A 20,715-nucleotide genomic window follows, 5' to 3' on the forward strand; every position below is an offset into this window, starting at 1 on the left:
GACCCGTGTTTGAAAAGGACCGATGCACAGAACAATATGTTCGCCAGGGATTTGGCTGAAACCCACTAAGTCCACGCTGCGTCAGACGCTACAGGTGGGAGTGTCACGAACAACATCCAGGGGCATCTTAAAGAACCTCGAATTGAAGCTATACAAGGTCATAGTTTTAGAGTCATCGAAGCCAACAGGCCATGTCAGAGCTGCACACTACTGCATGACAATGTTCTTCGGCAGCTTCGAGCATCGGTATGTGACAAGGTCAACCAATCTGGCCCGGCGAAGAGAACGCCGTCTGAAACTGTACAGTTATCTAAGTGTAAGAAATAGGCGGAAAAGTTTTTACACCGCACTGTACTTTTGATGAAAGACGGATCTGGTATTACAATCGTAAACAGTCAGGACACTGGTTGAATCTTGATCAAAGTGCAGGACTATTTCCAAACTAATAAAAAATATTGTTGCTAGTATGGTTGATTCACCATACCTTTCTCCTACTGCTGATTGTTATAGTGCTAAACTCCATAAAATACTAACGAAAGATAGAAATGTTCAAAAGACATTGTGTTCTCATATTGCAAGACAATGCACATGTAATTGTCTTTCAAAGAACATTTCTCACATCCCATGAGTTGCAGTGTGAAACCGTTCTTCATCCTCCGTATTATCCTAACGTCTCTCCCACCATTACTTTCTCTCTCATCATTTCGGCATCTCTATCACTTCTTGGGAAGGAAGACCTCCCCTGATAATTGGCAGTGCAACGTTCTGTTTAGAATTTATTCGCATCGGAGACTTCAGACATATTTTGAAAAGGAATCTAATTGTTGGCTAACAGATGGCAAAAGTATGTGGTTACAGACGTCGAGTTTATTAACCAGGCATTGTTTGTAATTTCATTTTGAGGCGTTTGGAAATGACCTACCTGGGGCGGATATTTCATTCACATAACCTAATAAAATTCTAATTTGGATGACAAGCTTGCTAATTGGAGTGCAGTAAGTGTACCGAGAGAAACTCCCCTTTAATGAACTTAGGTAATCGTTTATTCGGATACTCCTCCGAGATGTCTGAACCATACATATCTAAATCTGACATGGAATTCGAGAGTGCACGCTGAATGTCGTAAAGGGTTGCATTTCCCGATCGGACATACCATTGAGGAATAACCACGAAAAACTGAATGCCCATAGACAACCATAGGAAAGCATTTGGCGCGAGAATTTTCATTGTAAACAATGGAAAATAGAATTTTCAGCATTACAAATAGGGCGAAACCCTATCCGTTTCGTTCTGCGAACACAATTTTCAAAACCAGTATGCTTTTCGCTGATATGCCAAATTCAACTATTTGTATGTTGTATTCGTTCAGGAAAACAATTGATGGACTAAAATGTCTATGAATAATCAATAAAGATCGATCGTTTTGCTCCAAATTTGCAATTGTGTGCGCCTAGTTTAGTATTATCTTACAAGAGGTGTTCTAATATACTATCGTAAGAAGTATTGAATAACATATCCAATACTGGCTACTTTTACTTCTATTTTAATAAATTTTACAGCAAACTAAAATAATGGTTTTCTATTGCCTACGTAGTGGTATGAAAATGATCCGCATTAAGTGATCAGTGTTGTTGCTGCTATCAAAATTTATTTTATCCTTTTTTGTTAACAGGTGTAAATTCTCTGTAGTATAATGGCAAGAACTTTTGAATCTGTGATAAATGAGACATGAACGTATTGGAATGTGATATTAATTTAAATATTTCAAGCCAAGTACTTTATTCGTAGTACGTTTAATCCTGTATTTTATTCCAGAATATTACGATGACTTTCATAACTCTGGCTTTGAGCTCATTATTTGCTCTGTGCTTATTAATAACTGCCATCTGGAGACATCACATAAAACATCACCGTAAGTATAGTACAACAACTTTGCACATAATTATTAAGAAATAATTATTCATAGCTACTTAAGAATTGTGGGGATCATTCTTGATTTCACTATGACAGTATCGGTTTAGAATTATGAATATGCCAATGACAATAGCAATTTTAGTTTTCATACTCAAAATAATTAGACAAAACAACTTTATTTGTTTGTTGCTTTTTAACAGTTTAATGTTTCTTTTTGTTAGGTTATTCAAGGCTTACGCCATGTACTTAAATGCTGATTATTATTAATTAACTGGTTCACCTTATAAGCGACTACTAGTGAATATAAAACTTCAATTCTCTATCTCTCCGCCTTTAATACCCACATTTACCTTTGGTACCTAGCTGTACATTATCGCAACACTAAGGTTCAGTAACATACATATACTTTTTTACAATCTTATTTGTTGTAACACGTTATTCTACAACGTTCACATTTAACACAGCAATTAATATTTTAATTTAACCTCAGCCACGTTTGGCTCTTATTTCCTTAAATCACATTAGCCACTAATGGCTCAAATCTTAACTTGAAGAATGGTTTCACTATCAACAAGTTAATACATAGAATCAACATAACATAGTAACGCTATTCATATGTTATTTAAACTCTTAACACTTTGTCCGATTATTTTCAATAAACACCTTGTCCAAAGTTTACAAACCCCAACAGCCTCCCCGGCATTACCAAAAAAAGAAAAGAAAAGAAAAAGAAAAAGTCCTCTGGTTAAACTTCAATATGGCTTTACTGTCTCTACCTAGATTTATTTCTTCTTTTCCTCTGCAGGCTTCTTTTCTCCTCTAGGCTTCCCAACCGGTGTTCCATCTTCGTAATCTTGCCATTCATCTCTTGGATCTCTTTATCTCTAAACATGAACTCTAGTAACATACAATGTAACACCTCCTGTTTTTGGTTAAACATCTGTTCCTTTTCGTTCTCTTTATTTCGTGTAATATTACTAAATACTTTGTTCCGCTCTACCTCTGATTATTAAGAACTTCGTCTTCTACTCCTGCTGAGAACCGTTCGTTTTTATCATCAGACTTCTTCATTTTCTCACATTCATTATGTGACAATGTTATGTGTACTTCAGAATTGGTTTCTTGCTTAATTTCTTGTGATCAATTGGTACATCATAATCTCTTATCCTCGTTCCTCCATTTGGAAATCCTAATTTTGTGTTTGATGGATATCATGAACATTTTGCTCAGATTGATAATTTAATGTGCCCATAGTAAGAATAGGATAAGACTCCGCCACTGTTTCGTCCACTAAGATAGTTAGATTTATCCCTGAATTCTTGACACATTTTTTTCTGGTATTGTTTTTACTCTTTTCAAGGACTTCCCTCTTTAATCGTTTCACCTTTTCCTTTGTTGATTGTAGCACGCATGCTGGTGCAAAATGATGCAAACCAGTGCATCGGAAACAACGTTTACCGTAGGCTGGACACATTTCTTTATGTGCGATTTCTGACACCTATTACATATAATATGTTGCTATTTTATCAGACTTGTGGCATCAGGAAACGAAGAATACCGCAATCGTTGACTTATTCCTTGTGGTGTACTTAGACTACTCAAGATATAAGCAGTATGATTCTATCCTGCCTTCAGCTGCTTAACTTCCTCTTGTAACTGATTAATTACAATGTCGCGTTTTCTTAATTCTTCCAAACCCCAAATCATCTATTTAGGTCTTTCATATCCTACAGTATATCTATCGGCGTAGAATTCATTCCGTGAGACTGTGCCACTTGTTAGGATATTTAAGACCTATTCCTTGTAATTAAATGCTGATTATAATTAATTAACTGGTTCACTTTACAAGCGACTACTAATGAATATAAAACTTCAATTCTCTATCTCTCCACCTTTAATACTCACATTTACCTTTGATATCTAGCTGTACATTATCGCAAGCAATAAGGTTCAGTAACATCCTTCTACAATCTTATTTGTTGTAACACATTACTTTTCAATACTGAGACTATATTAGACGTGGATCTACAATTCAATCTAACTTCCGAACCACCGTAATACGTTCAGATTTTAATGCTTTCCGGACTCTAATAGAACCCGTAAGGACATGCACCAAAGGCGCGATCTAATCACTAGACCAGTCGAAAGAATAATACCAATAAGAAAATCTAAGGCATTTATTCCGAAGTCGGTCGTCCGACTAGATAAAAGTGTAATAATTAGTTCCTTTTTGTACCAAAGTTTATTATTTAATTCACATAATATTGCCGAGCGAGCGTTAGCTAGTGAAGTCGGTTTACAGCCCCGCAGGGCACGTTGTTTTCTGTCATTATTACAGCTAAATGGGAAGGAGGGCCTGTGTTCTAGAACCTTGCCTCCATATTGGTTATGTTGCTTATCGTTACATTGAAAAGTATAGCTTTCTTCATGTTTCTTTACACTTATTTGCTAACTGCATTTCCTACAATTTATTTTTAGATTTATTAGACCATGACTTTTACTTACTTTTAATAGATTTTCCTGATTATCACTAGCCATGTTTACAAATGCTCATTACATTCCCATAATCCTAACATGAAGTAACCTTTTGCCAAGTAGTTCCTTCCAAATAGTTTCGTGTTTAGAACCGTTTATATAAGAAAATAAACATAACTTTCGCTCTCCTTATACATTATCAAGCACACAAACGAGCGAATTATTCATTTCTTTCCAGTAAACTTTTGCTAGAAACGGACGACCAACTTTGGAACTCAACCCAAATCTAATATTAGTATTGTTATTGCATTGGAGTAAATAACATCATAATAACTTTAGGAATGTATAAAAAGAAAGAAGAATAAAAGGAAGTTGGTACAATAGATATGTGTGTCGCTAATATTATGTAAAAGTTTAACAGTTTATACACAATGTCCGACTTCAGAGAAGTAAAACATGTTAACCCTATTAGTTAAGATTTTAGATTATTTTTTTTCTAAGCACATCATTTCTGCTATATCTGTTTTGATGTAAATTAAAATTACTTCCTGATTTAAACATAAAGGCAAATATTCTATATCAAGGAATAGTTTTGCAGAAAAAAACAACTTCAGTAGTTTGTAGATTGCATATATTATTTTTAATATGAATAATCTAAGTGACTGATAATGATTTACATTACAGATCCGGAACTATATCATCCTGGTCTTATTGAACAATTTCTGAAACAAAATCATCTATTACCAGGCACGTTTGTTTCCATTTTTCATTTTTAATTCAATACAATAAGCAACATTTAGTTAAATACTTGTAAGTTAATCAGCATTTCATAGATGTAAATTAGCTATTAACTTGAACAAATGGTGTTGCAAATAAAACATTTAAAAAAAATATAACTTAGTGATGTGCTATGTATATGTGCATTGTAAACAATTGTACTCGTTAGCTAATATTCAGAGCCCATTAATTACTGTGAGTTTTAATAAATTTACTTTCTAAGTATATTGAGATACAGAATCTAAGTTATACTGACCATCATATTCGTCTTTCCCAAGTTAATTTTAAACCTTATTACCTTGGTTTTTATACTAAAATGATGTATCTTGCATTTTTGAAATATGAACAAATGTATCGTTATTGAAACGTAATCTATATGGTATGTTGGAAGATCATAGCAAAAGGGATTATGCATATTAGCAAAAGGGAATGAACAAGTTATAAAATACCATTTACTCAGAAATTTGTCAGGGCTTGACAGTCTTAAATCAAAAGTTATGCAGTACTCAATTAGGAAATTAGATTTCTTTTTACTGATTTTAGATGTAAATAAACCATGAATATTTAGATTTTAGAAGTAGGTACTGCAGACTGAAAAGGGTTAAAAGATACTGTGATATAAAAAGAGTAGGGATGTACTTTTAGAGTTTTTGACATAAATAGTTCCCAATTATCTGCTTGGTACTTTACCTTGTTTTCTAGGTGAAGATTTATTGCCTGGTTGTACGATGAACCGATGGGTATGCGTAGAAATTTAGTTTTCTAATTCTCTTCTTTCTCCTCGCTCGGTAATTTTGTTGCCGGGTAGTATTCCGGATCTCGCCTTTGGTCTTCTCCAACTCCAACCCTTTTGTAATACCTCACACGATTATGACAAAGGTAGACATCATATCGTGTGTTGTGTATGAATGTTGGGGACCTCAAAATCACCTAAGCAGCTTAAAATAGCAATACTCGACATGAGCAAGATTAGTCGGATGTTGTTGTTGGTTATAATTCATTACAGCTTCAAAACAATGGGATATATCACACGTTAGTTGTCATCGCTCTTCGATATTTTGGTGACTTCGCATAGCCCTAATCAAGACATTTTATGCGGCCAGTTGGTACCATAACCAAACATTAGATATCACTATCAGAAAATTTACGTCTGCTGATAATCATATTGCTTTTATCCAAAAATTTAAAGGACAACATATTCGCTAAACAAAAGCTAACATTTCTTTTGAAAAAACGAAAAAGATAATCATTCTCGCACTTTTCTGTTCAGACATCCAATATTTGATTCGTTATAAAATAAAAATAGAAACACTTTCTGTATACGAAAATTGTTTAATTTCATGAATATAATTACATAGTTCATAAGAAAGGTATATGAGAAAATCCCAGGTTCAAACTTATAAGCAGCTGCAAAGGATGGAAGACATTAAACAGCTGCAGAAAAATGAGGCGTAAGTGGTAAGCAAGTGAAATATGTATGGGGAAAATTCAGTTTTAAATTAGGTCATAAAAAAGGAGGTTCACAATTTGACATGCATATATATAATATTTTGTATGTCTTTACTTATAACTTAGACATAGGTAAGTGTACAAACTTTATGATTCATATTAGTTTTAAAGACTCCTTTCATGTGGTTTCATGTGAATTTCATCATGATCTGCTAACAGCCTTCGAAGCTTCACGTAGATCCTCAAATCCCTGAACAGCTGAAATTATGTGTATGGCCACTTATAATGTAATAATGCTTGGAACATTTTTAACATGTTTCGCAGGCGATCTGTCGAAGTAAAAAATATCTTTAAGAAAGGGAGAAAAAGTAGCTGTTCAAAAAGTGGCGGAAGTGCGCAAAGTGCCTTAACTATGTTCAAAAATTATTTCTGAGCGTATGCTTGTTAGACACATCAGAAATGTAGGTATTTTGAACACTCTTAGGAAAATTCCAGTTAACGATTGTTAAAATTCATTTCAGGCGTTTTTCCATCACTTTTTGATATGTTAACTACTGTTTAAAGCAGTTTCTAAAAAGTGTCAGAAACATGTTAAAACCTTCTATTGCAATGATGGATACTTTCTTTTGAATGTATAGTACTAACAAAATTTTAATTATTTCATTTTCATATAAGTATCTAAAAAAACTCACTAATAGATTAAATGGTAAATTTTAAATTAGTATTCTCAAAATGTGAATTAAAATTTGCCATATACGCGATTTTCTTTCACCTCAATACCATTTGTTGCGAATAAATTCAGAAATATTCCATTGACAGTTAGTATTTTTAGATATACACGTCAAACCTTTCTCACTAGAGAGTTTTGGGAGGCCCGGGTTCGATTCCCGGCGGGAGCTGATGTGGTTCGGATTCCACGTTAATCAGTAGGTCCACGTCTCATATAGCCTCGCTGCTGAACGGGACGTAAAACTCAAAATCAACTCAACTCACTAGAGAGTTCAATATTCTTGAGTGATTCAATTTCTCTTATTTGTCTTCAATTTTTTAAACCTTAATATTGAGAAGTCTGAATGCTTAAAAACATTTCTTATTGCCATTTAAACTGATTTTATTTGAATAAATTATGGTATATCTTATTTACGCTGCATTGTAGCAATCTTTATAATCTAAGTTTGAGCTGTGTACCCTTACTCTACATTCACTTAATTTCTTTTGCAATATATATATGAATTCAGTTAACCAAGCTATTAAAGAATACTTTGTTCTTAAGAATATTAGTCAGCTGGGTATTTCTTTAATGTTGGTATAATATCTAACAAATAAACGCGTATTGACTTATTTAACCATTCAATTTCAGATATACGATTCTTACTACCAGGTGGGCCAGATAAACCCTTCTTTAAAGGTAGTCTTTACTTTTATTTTGGAGGAAGTAAATAATATTTATGATTTTTATTATTGAATCATAGTTATTACAAAGTTAATTTATTGTGCATATTTAAATAATAATAACCTACGTTGCAGACATTAGTAATATTTAAATGTCAAAATCAGGAATTATTGAGAATCTTTATTGCAATTTGAATTTCAAGTAAGAAAATCTTTTCATGAAAATCTCTATTTAAGTAAATAAAACATTCATACTTCTTTTATTTTGACATTCAAATATTACTCTAAAAGTATCAATGAGCAGTGTAGAAGTAATATCTAGGTATCTGTAACATTAATTAGAGCAGGCGTATTGTTCTTTATATGTAACTTGGTGGGGGAAAAGCTGAACAGTGACCAGCAGGCGTATTGTTCTTTATATGTAACTTGGTGGGGAGAAAGCTGAACAGTGACCAGCAGAGTAATATGCTTCCCTTCAGTTAATCAAGTTATTTTTCATGCAAGTTTTCAGTACGACTAAACAAAAACTGTCGTGTACGCTTTATAGTTCATATTGGTGATATTCAAATATTCTGATTTAGCTAGTCGATTAAAACACCTAAGTTTAGGAAGTAATTGGAGACGATTTCCTCCTATAATGAATAAATTCTGTCTCAAATAATGGCAAAATATGAACTGCAACACATTGCAATCGGACACAATATTTTACATTATTAGTGCAAGAATAGTGCAGCCTAATGACAGAATTTATTCATCAATAACTAATAACAGAAATCACAATTAGGAATAACTTACATAACGTGCTGTCGAATAACGCGAATTTACCTCTAATTGTCATTTCTGTTATTAGTCATATTTACTATATTGTAACAGGCTTTGCCAATTCATTTTTTATTAACACGCACGAAGCACGTATGCATGTAATATAAATGAAAATTCTATAAGTGGAGACGAGTAATGGCTTGTAATAACACTACTTTATTATAGAGATGTTCCAGGGATATCAGTCAGGTGCAGTCCGACGATAGAGTCGACGTTTCAAGAACTTACATAGTTTTCGTCTTCAGAGCAATTATAGTGAGACCAATTCGTGTGTACTATATGTAGGAGAGGTAAGTGGGGGACTTCAAGAATCCGTGTCTCTGATTGGGTTTTCTATAACTTGATGCTGATTAGTCGTATTTATATATGCTTTCTTTATGACTGGTGTCCATGTCTGGCTGAGTTGAAATCCTGTATTCCTGTTGATATTGTTGGGTTCTTGTAGTATGGCAAGAGATCCTTTAATTATCCTATCCCAGTGGTTTCAGCTCTTTGAAATAATTTTAGTGTCTAAAAATAAAATTCTATGCCATTCTTTTATACTGTGTTCCGCCTGGGCTGATTTCTCCGTATAAAACAGCTTGATGTATTTCTCATGTTCCTTGCATAGATGTTCTATTGTTCGTCCTGTTTGTCCTATGTAAGTTTTCCCGCATTCGCAGGGAATGCAGTATACTCCTGGTGTTTTAGGATCCAAATCGTCTTTAACTGGATGGAGTAGTTTTCTGATATTTGATGGCAGTCTGTGTATGGTTTTGATGTTGTGTATCTCCATGATTCTTGCAATTTTTCCAGATAGTTTCCCACTGTAGGGCAGGACTGCAATGTTACGTGGATCTTCAGGTTCTGTGGTGGTCTTTTTACTGGAAAGGGTCTTTTTCAGTACCAATCGAATGTCATCTTCCCTGTATCCATTCTGCAGTAAGATCTTCTTGAGATGTACAAGTTCACTGGAGAAATTTCTTGCTTTGAGATGCTTTGGCTGATGACTGTATTGTGTTGTGATTTATGGTGAAAGCTATTTCCATTAAGATAAAGGTCAGTATGGGTTAACTCTGTCGCCCAGACTTCTATCAGTTTTGCGACGAATGAGGATGTCTAGAAGTGGTATGCAGCCTTCTGTTTCTATTAACATGGTACACTTGATGTTGCTGTGTTGAGAAAATCTAGAAACCATTGCAGTGCATTTCTCTCATGAGGTCAGATGACAAATGTATCATCAACATAACTATAGAAACACGATGGCTTTAATGATGCTGATTCCAATGCTTACTGCTCGAAGCTTTCCATGAAAAAGTTTGCCATTACTGGTGAGAGAGGTGACCCCATGACAACGCCATCCGTTTGTTCATAGTACTCTCCGTCGAAAAGGAAATTATGTGGAAGTTAATGTGATCTTGAATAAATCAACAATTTCCGGCTGGAAGTACTCACTGAATAATTTAACGTGTCTCGTACTGGAACTCTGGTAAATAGAGAGGCCACATCAAAACTGACTAGGATGTCGTCTGGAGAAAGGCGTATGGTCTTCAATATTTCCACGAATTCATATCAGGTCGACGTGGTGTTCACACTGTCCTACCAGTGGGAGGAGAGAGGTGAGGTACTTAGCCAGACGGTAAGTTGGATTTCCAATTGCACTGACAATGGGTCTCATTGCAATGTCAATCTAGTGTACTTGCGGTAGTCCATACAGTCCCGGTGGTTGGCCATATCAGAATATCAGAAAACTACTCCTTCCAGTTAAAGACGATTTGGGTCTTAAAACACCAGGAGTATACTGCAATCCCTGCGAATGGGAGAAAACTTACATAGGACAAACAGGACGAACAATAGAACATCGATGCAAGGAGCATGAGAGATACATCAAGCTGTTTTATCCGGAGAAATCAGCCCTGGTTGAACACAGTATAAAGGAAGAGCATAGAATTTTATTTTCAGACACTAAAATTATTTCAAAGAGCTCAAACCACTGGGATAGAATAATTAAAGAATCTTTTGCCATACTACAAGAACCCAACAATATCAACAGGAATAAAGGATTTCAATTCAGCCAGACATGGACACCAGTCATAAAAAAACATATATAAATACGACTAATCAGCGTCAAGCTATAGACCATCCAATCAGACACACGGATTCTTAAGCCCCTCCCCCACTTACCTCTCCCATATATAGTACACACGAACTGGTCTCAGTATAATCGCCCTGAAGATGAGAACGATGTCAGTTCTTGAAACGTCGGCTCTATCGTCGGACTTCACCTGGCTGATATCCCGAGAACACCTTTACAATATTCGCCGCCAGCAAATCTTCAATTCTTATGACTACTTTACTTAATTATAATTATTGATGAATGGAGCACATCATTCCTCCTATATTCTCATTCCATTAATTTCTTTCAAAATCATTCACTTTCATTAAATTTCGTCTTCTTTTTAGTCTACAGAGCATAATCATGGGACAAAACTGAAAGATTTCGTTTTATATATATATATATATATATATATATATATATATATATATATATATATATTAGAGAAAGAGAGAGAATTTTTAAAATTGTTAAATTCCCTAATTTTTGTGATAAACAAATCTAATTTCAAATAATTATCAATAGACCTAGAATAAAGTGGTTTTGAGTAGCGAAGACATTTCTAGGAACCAATTAATCTTGTTAGGCAATTTATTCAAGTGTAACGAAAACGCTTGTTAGCTACTTAATTGCAATAAAACCATTTTTTGATTTGCAAGATAGGTGCAATCTTTGTTGATAATAGTTTATTGATAAGTGTGACATGAGATAATCTTTTTCGAACATCGTTCCGTAAAAAAAGCGGATCTGTTCAAACATCAATTAATAACTCAGTCTCATATACAGCGTTTTTGAGAAATAATATTGGAAATTCTTGTAACTGTTGTGTGAGAGTAGTTGAGCAGCTGAATGGTTGAAAAAGAAATAGTTTTGTTTGTCAACTTCCCTTACCCATTACTTTGAAGGGAATGGGATAGTTATGTCTGTTACTTTTCTTAGCATTTACAGAAGTAGAATTGCTCTGCCAAGAAGACATTTAGTCATATGCACATTTTCCAATACTTATAGGTGAAACAACAGTATTTGATGGGTATTTTCTTTAGTTAAATATTATATATAGTAATGTTTATTATAGATAAGTTGACACACTTTTTTCAATTAGACGTTGAATACAACTACACAATAAATAAGTACGGTTTTCCTAATTTGTATAAAAGGGAATGATTTTATGAAATAAGAGCTCTATTTTCAGTTCTTCGTGGAATAACCGAAGTATTGCCTTTCCTACTGCCGCTCCTAGACAATAATTTAAACTTGTTATTTTATATTGTCACTACAGGAAATAATATTTCCTTAAGACATTTAAAGTCTAAGAAAAGAATATTTTCCAATTTCTTTCGTCTAACAAAAATTAAAGAAAACATATAAACTCGAAACTATCCTTCAACCTAAAGGTTTAATTCCTTAACAGAGAAAAGCAGCATTATTGAATTAGTTGTAGCTGTACGTTGAAGCTTGTATCCAGCAAAACTTCCATAATTGACGAATCCTCTAATATCATGCACAAAACGCTAAAATTTTTAACGAAAACTTAATAATATAATGATGTTTACTCTTAAATAATCACACAACATTTGGTTGGAAAAATTATTTTGTGCTTAATTGAACTTGTTTTATAATAATTTACAGAAAACAATAACTAAAATATTAGAAAGCCACACTGGCTATTCATCAGTTCACTAAAAGAAGAAAAGTTTATTTATTACTGATACGGAATATTATTGGTTATAAAATCGTCATTATCAATAAATTTTATGCTACATTAGAAGTTTAACAACATAAATTCTGGATTATTATTGTTATTATTATTAAATATTACGCCTTTCGGCAGTTCCTGGGAAAAACAGAGAAAGGAATAGCCATGAAACTTCCACATGTTTTGCTACTCCATTATGAAATATCTGTTGACTCCATGTGGCTAGTTGTGAAGGATAAGATACATGAAAACTTGAACCATACGAAATTCAGATTGAGAGGATAACAATGTCTCTAGAACCAAATCTGGTGCTATTTAAGAATTTCGTTGAACTTATTTGATATTAAATCACTTAAAGAACCTTATTCCATATCGTTATTGTTAAACTAAGATACCTCCGTCCGTCAATCACGCTCCGAAGATAAACACTTCGGTAGGTAAACAATTGTCGCTAGTTGCACTGTCTCCTACTGGACGGAAAAGATGCTGCTAGCCTACAGATAATTTGTAAATGAGCCGAAAGCTAGGGCACAACTAGGTTTATTAATAAATATGCTTACAGACGTTAAACAGAAGTAAACACTGCGGAAAATAATACCGTAAATTACATAAGTTCTATTGAACATTTGACTGTTGTTAAATTCCTTGTATATCTTATCGGACATATATGATCAACATAATAGTTACGAATTATTGTAATTGTTAATTACAAGATAAAGTTATTTAGAAGTATTATGGTAATTTTCTACAAGTATATACAGTACATCTATATGTATAAGCAATTCATAAGAGAGGACCCAATTAATATCTCCCTTACACTCCATGTTAACTGCATTGGAATGATCAAGTATTTTCCCTAGTGAAGTTGAGTATTCCGATCTCTTTGATATAGTTAAATATTTCCTGAACGATAAGGTTAATCAGTTTATACTGTATCTATATTGTTTCTTCTGTCAGTATCAGTTTTAGAGTGAATTTAAGGATGTTGAATAATTTTAATCTCAATATATTTACAAGGAAGACAGAAATGATATTAAGATTGCTAAGACCATGGCATGTGACCGAACATCAAACGTGTTACCACATTTTTAATTAATAACGGTATTCTCCAGTCCTATCATTATTTGATAAATAAGTTAAATAATTTATAATAGCAATTATTTATCACGCAGTTCTACTAAATATGAAAGACTAACTAAGGTAAATAGTTAATCCCATTATAATTAATAATACAATTTGGAGAGAGTGTAACGCAATTACAAATTGTTTCCAAAACTGGACTAAGCACTTGGCTTATATTTAATTCTCCATTGTTGCCATTGTTGAATTACTGCACAGATTTAGTAAAGAAAAATATAACAATTACAATGATAACGTCTCAAACATCAGGATCAAGATGACGACCAAGACACTTTTTACTTTAGAACAATTTTTGTTTGATACAATTAAACCATATTTAGCACACTTTAATTATGGTGCTGCTTGTCCTCCTTAAATACATAATAAATGGTGAAAAAAGTTTGCTTATAACCAGACATTTATCCATATTGGACGGGCTATTTTGTAAAATCAATTTTAAAGTTTAACAATCTTTAGCGATATTGTTGACTTGGTTTACTTAAGCCGCGACTTTCCTCGCAAGAGGACGAAAACAGAACAGAAAATCTCAAACATCAACCTAAGCTGAAATATATCGATAATTTCAATTAACAAGAATAATTCGACGTTATTAAACAAAAGTCTTCAGACGTTTCATAACACCTAACCTAACCTAGATCCATGAATCTTATACTGTAAATGACACTAGTGTTTAATTGTACTTTGTAACATGTAGTTAGATAACACCGGTAAATTATTGGAAACAAGTGATTAATAATGTGTTTTCTTAATTGTCTTTAAGTATATTAAAATATGTTTAAAGGTAATTTACAATTTTTTTTTTCTTAAAGGGAAATTAGAATATCAGCCACATATCCTCAAAAATCTTGGGATTGATATCAAAGCAGGTAAGATATATTTCTCAATCATATTTTGTTAAATTATTGTGTAGCCCAATAATAATGACTTGATCACTGACATAGTAGAAACTATAGCTATATGCAGAATGTTTCAGAACAACACCGACGACTTTCTGGGAGGTGATTCTTGGCATCAAAATAATAATAATAATAATAATAATAATAATAATAATAATAATAATAATAATAATAATAATAATAATAATAATAATAATAATAATAATAAAAGTTCATATTAACATATGATAAAATGTGCTTAGTTCCACATCTAGGGTGCCCAAAAGTGTGGAAAGGCTACTGTATATTGCAACACAGGTTATTTCGAACACGACAAACAGTGGAATACTGTCTATATCAGCATCAAGGAAGTCATGCATATGCAGACACGTAGCCAGGATTTCGTAAAGGGGGCCGTGACATGAAATACTGTGGTCATCACACCAAGGGCTTGATCATGCTAAACTATTTTACTGGCAACACATATTTGTTTGTTAGGACAAAAGAATGAAGATATGTTAGTATTTAAATAACAAACTATGAAGAAATCTCAAGTAGAGGAATTTAAAAAAAAATAAAAAGATTTTACAATACTTACGCTCCTTCCTTTGTTCATTGAGATATAAAAATTTTCCTTCCATTGCGACTTCAGCTCTTAAAAGTACATATCCACTATTATAAAAAGTACATATTCAATAATGTCTTGTAAAATATTTTTACAATACCTGTGTTCCTATCTCTGTTGAATTAAATATTTTTTTTTTCATTTTTCTGTCAACTACTCACTGTTCCAAATGACAGGTAAAAGGAGCAGTAGAAAATCTGTTTCTGAAATAACATGTTTGATAATGCTGAGAAGCGATGACGAAAAATTGTGATTAAAAATGTTACAGAACGGCACTATGCTTTCGAAAGCTTGAAATTTCTCTGACTAGTAGCAGAAAATCTGCGAATTCCGCAACTTTTCTAGAAATTTCAAATTTCCTGATTTTTCCAGGATATATCGCTCATTCACCACCATGTATTGCAAGTAATACAAAGCTCTTCATAAGAAAAAGTAACCAAAGCTTGGTGTAGCTTTTTATTTTTGAAACTGATTCTTCTTTTTCTCGTTTCTTTTTTCATTGTTCCTTAATTTTTCATTTGTGATTTCGAAGGGGGTTCGGAGTTTCCGGATCTCCCCTTGACTACATGCCTGTGTATATGTGATCCAAAAATGCATATTTCAGTAATGTGCAATGTGTGCGCAAAGAATTCTCTACAGAGTATAATTCTCAGACATACTCCCAATAGAATTCTCGTGGAATACTTGGAATCATGGAGCTAGCGCTTCCTAACATTTACGACTTCACGCTAACGCATTCCGTATTCACTGCTCAGAAGCCATATTTATTAGCTATTATGGACCCAGTTTTAAGTCATAGCATATTTGAAAAATCTGTTGGATGTATGTCTAGAAATTATATTTTTTACGCGTTCTTCGACATTCCTAGCTGTAAAACTAAGCATTTACCCCCATGAGTCCATATAGACTATCTTCTTGTCATGATTCACCTCCCAAATGTTGTCAGTATTCTTTTGAAATACCCTGTATGCCGTAATAAACATCATATAGTCAAATACAGAACACAATAATAGGATTAATTCATTCCCGGTCAACTATCGAAATTAAATGTCAATTCAGTCTTGTATTAGTCTATATCTTGTTACATATACACCTTTGGCTCCAGGGATGAGACCAGGGATCGGTACCTGTCGGGAGCTTATGTGGTTCGGCTCCACGTTAAACTGTAGTTCTACGTCTCATACAACCATACTGCTGAAATTGATAGTATACTCCAATCATATCTAAAATCCAATAAATTGCTGCAATTTCAGTGCCTCAGTCGAGCTATTTATGCTGAGTTTCAATAGTAACTACCTTAAGTTTAATAGTAGACAAACGCCAATCGATGAGGAATATATTCAGAATTAGTGGAATCAGAAAATTGAAAAACTACTTTAAAAGAAAGGAATTTCCCGTCATTTCTTTGGAAAAAGTAAGCGTAGAAAATCGTGAAAATGTATCAAAGAATTCTGCGTTTTCTCGGTGGGAGTTCATGTGGATCAGACAATGAAACCCTCTTCCCAGCAGTGTAAAGTTTAGCTATGTTCTGGTGGTATTATAATATACAGTCATTTTAAGTGGAATGAATTGGGTCTACTGGTACATCTGACTAAGTTCCTGACAGGTGAATGTTACAGAAATCTGTTGACAAGAAAGTGCTGACAACTTTGTTCGGCTCAAGTACTCTGATTACAACCTGCCACATGACAATGCTGCAACCTATTCTTCCCGAATTGTGGCTGACTGCTTCGATAACATACGGGAAAATGCTTACCTGGTCCCCTAGGATTTCCAATCTCAATCCCCTTGAGCATATCTGGGATGCGGCCTAGAAGCTCTCCCAATTTGTAATATTAACTCTTTAAATGTGCACTATCACCTCGCAAAAAATGTCTCCGACGTTCACTTGCCAAACTCTGCCTTCTCCTTGTTAGAGATACTCATCTCAGGTAAGTAAACAGATACAAATGAAAAAGAAAGGGTAATGGAGGCCTTGAAAGTAAAACGTAGAAAAATTTACCTGTGTTCAGAAGCATATTTTTTAAGGACGCTGAACCCTAGCAATAGGAGCTAAATACGCGGTTCTGATTAGTTGAAGTTACCTGTTTCTCGCCACCTACCGTAAATATATCAGAAATGAACTACCTACTGCTGTCGGTCTTCGTAGCCGAGACTGGTAACACAACTGGTTAGTAATTATAATTACTTTTTGCGTGGGTTCAAACCCGCCTCAGAGAAATTTTTTTTTAATTCTTATATTTTATTTTTTATTAAGTTTCCGTAACGATTTCCATGATAAATAATACTCTGAAAAGTGCTAATAAAACTTCAATTGACCAAAGTAGTTTATATATTTTAAGATTATATATTTGTGTTACTGTTTTGGCTATGTAACATAGCCTTCCTCAGAAACATTGTGAAAGAAATATCCAATTTTGACAGCTTATATACAATCTGAATGCAAGACACGCCCACTTTTTCTTGACAAAATGTAAACTTTTAATTGGCTCTAAAAAGTAAATTTTTAATTACCGTAGTCACTTTCTCTTTTTGAACACCTGTTACGAAACTTTTAAATAGGTGTTTCTCACTTACACTTTCTATTCGCTATGCCCATCTGCTGTTTTCCATAGTATGCCTGCTCCAACAGCTCGTGTTGATCCTTTTAATTCTTTCTTTCTATTTTGTCTATCATCTTTTCCCATAATTCATGTACACCCCTATCACAAGTCCAGTAGACCAATTTATCAACTTCTACTTCCCATATTTCTTAATCCACTGGGCTTCTTTCCACTTTCTTATCGCACTCCTTTTCTCCCTTTCTAATTCTTTTATTCCTTTCCAATCTATCTCATGGCCCGTTTCTTTAATGTGTTTATATATTGAGCTGTTCCCTCTTTTTTAGTCTGGCATCGTCCTTATGTTGTTTTATCCTTTGTTCTAAACTCCTTCCTGTTTCCCCTATGTACTTCATATCGCGCTCACTACAATTAATCTGGTACACTACTCCTTAATCTTCTGATCTTATCTCCTTTCCTTTCTTCTTTCTTTTCTCTCTCACTAAGTCTATTAACCTCTTTCCTCCTTTCCTGTAAGTTTTAATCCCTTCCTTTCTTAACAGGTTCTTTAGGATCTCCATTTTCTCTCCTAAACTTTCACTACCAAACCATCCTTTTCCTTCTTTCTCGGCTTCTTCTTCTTTTCTTTTTTCTTCTTCTAAATCTTCTCTTCTGTATCCGTTTCCCTTTAATAACTGATACAGTATTTCTATGTATTCTCTCCATCTTTCTTCGTTGCTATCTATCATTTCTATTCTCTGTTTCATGTTCTGTATAAAATTCTTCTTAGTTCCCCTGTCTACATCGCTCCTCTTGTGGCAGTATCTCCCGGCATTGCATTCTTTCCTGTACCATCCCGTTTCGAATTTTCCTTCTATTTTCTCCATAGTCATGTCCTTGACATTGATTTTCCTCTCTTCTTCCATCTCCATTTCTATCCTAATTCCTTTTTCTTCGTCCTCAATTATTTTAACAAATTTCTCCAACTGTCTCTTAGTTCCTTTCCATATTCCAAGGTGATCAATGGAAATCAAAAAAGTTATTTACTGCATTTTAGCTACACAAATCCGTAGTATAGGTAGTAATAGTAGTAGTAGTGACAACGGGTCAGAAGCCCCGCAGGACTCGTTTTGTTCCAGCTTGACTGCCATTATATTAATTTAACCTCAGCTGCTTCTTCAATTTTCTTCTTTAATTCCAACAAAGCGACAATTTTCTTCTATTACTATAATACACAATAGATACACTAGGAGATTCGGATAAAGCAAACTGCAACCAATCAGAAATGTGTATTTAGTTCCTATGCCTAGGGTTGAGGGTGAAATAAAAATATACTGTTCAGAATATACTGTCTGCAATGCAGTAAATATAATGGGTCGGTACATAAGACTGAGTCGGTGGATCGCAGTGGGTCATGGTGGGTGGTGTGTCATAGTGGGTCACATGCTGTTGACCCTCGACCCGCTGATCCACTCAGAAAACTCGACCCACTGACCCACCGACCCACTCCAACTGATCTGAGGGTGGTGTACTTGGTTCGTTCCCAAGGCAAGTGTTGAGTGTATTTTTTTCTTTTACAAAATGTTAAGTCTGAACAGCTAACGAAACAGAATACATATCAGGCTATGGTCAGTGTCCTTGGCTCCCTTCGCTCTCGGAGGGTGGCCTTTTTCTCCCCCTTTTTGTAGAAAGTGAACATGAGCCGCCACGAAGGGCAGTGTGTGTGTGTTTTTTAGACAGTCGAAACGTGTGTGGTGGATGTGTCTTGTGTCGAACTATTGTGGTGCAATAAAACATTCAGTGAGAACTTCACATACAGTACATACCTGTGTCCACTAGTGTATATTAAATATTTTGTTAATTAAATTAGCTATATTTTAATCAGGTCACGATTCATTCCTCTAAACAAACAACAAGTAGCGAGGCGCAGGGAAGGTTTAGTAAATAATGGGAAATGCTTTCGTGCATGCATCCCGAACATTTGGTCCTCCTAATTAAGCCGGATTTTGCTGTTACAAAAAATCGTAAAGACTAAAAACAGAGCAATATTTTGAACTGTGTGTATATATGTGTACTGTCTTTTTAGTAGTGGTTTGAAGAAGAAAGAAAAGTGAAATTGTAAAGAACACCAGCGTAATTTGTGCAACCGCTGAACTGCCTGTGTCTCGTTCACCCCCCCCCCTCCGTTTTTTGTTTAGCCATGTAGTGAAAAGTGACCAACGATGGAACAATTACTTGCTTCCAAAACTGTCACCAAACGCGAAATAACGCGCTTGGAGAATAAAATAAACAGTGAGTCCTTCAATAAAGCATTAGTTAATACTTACATAGAGAAGGCAAATCAACTAGCAGATGACTGCAAAAACTTGTGTTAGATCTTACAAGAATTTGTGATCAACAGACGTTTGATACGTATGACAAAGAAATAGAAACAATGCAAGACAGAGTGGACGAATTAATTGATAAATTGGTGGTAATGAAGCAATCAGAAAGTGTTTCATCAACATCAAATGAAAACGTAACCTGTTCAAAAGTGAGTGAAGTGCGATTACCGAAGTTGGAATTACCAACATTTGATGGTTCTTTAAAAGATTGGCTGTCGTTTCGGGATCTTTTCGTGGCATCCGTGGACAGTAATGCATTATTGAGTGGAGCGCAAAAGCTTCAATATTTGAAGGCATCTTTGCGTGGCGAAGCGGCAATACTTGTACAATCATTGTCGGTGACCGATCAAAATTACACAGAGGCGTGGGAAATAATCAATGCTCGGTACCAAAATAAACGCGAACTCGTAAACGATACAATAAAAAGACTGATTCGTCAACCGTGTGCAGTAGCCGATTCACCAGCTTCTCTAAGACGGCTTGTGGATACAACTAATGAATGTGTGCGAGTTCTGAAAGTGTTTGACATTC

The 20,715-nt window shown here is 34.4% G+C and overlaps 1 protein-coding gene across 3 annotated transcripts in view; it reads left to right on the top strand.

Annotated features, from left to right (window-relative positions):
* Positions 1–20,715, top strand: part of LOC145662063 (uncharacterized) — a 209,491-nt gene that overhangs the window by 39,656 nt on the left and 149,120 nt on the right. For all 3 annotated transcript variants that reach the window (XM_081727398.1, XM_081727399.1, XM_081727400.1), the window contains exons 2-5: positions 1,816–1,912; positions 5,074–5,136; positions 7,976–8,023; positions 14,570–14,626. In XM_081727398.1, the coding sequence (XP_081583524.1) occupies positions 1,825–1,912; positions 5,074–5,136; positions 7,976–8,023; positions 14,570–14,626 (256 nt within the window). In that variant the 5' untranslated portion in view covers positions 1,816–1,824. The remainder of the gene's footprint in view (positions 1–1,815; positions 1,913–5,073; positions 5,137–7,975; positions 8,024–14,569; positions 14,627–20,715) is intronic.

Source organism: Thermobia domestica, chromosome 10 (genome assembly GCF_964235325.1).
Source record: "Thermobia domestica chromosome 10, izTheDome1.hap1.1, whole genome shotgun sequence".
Classification (NCBI taxonomy): Eukaryota; Metazoa; Arthropoda; class Insecta; order Zygentoma; family Lepismatidae; genus Thermobia; species Thermobia domestica.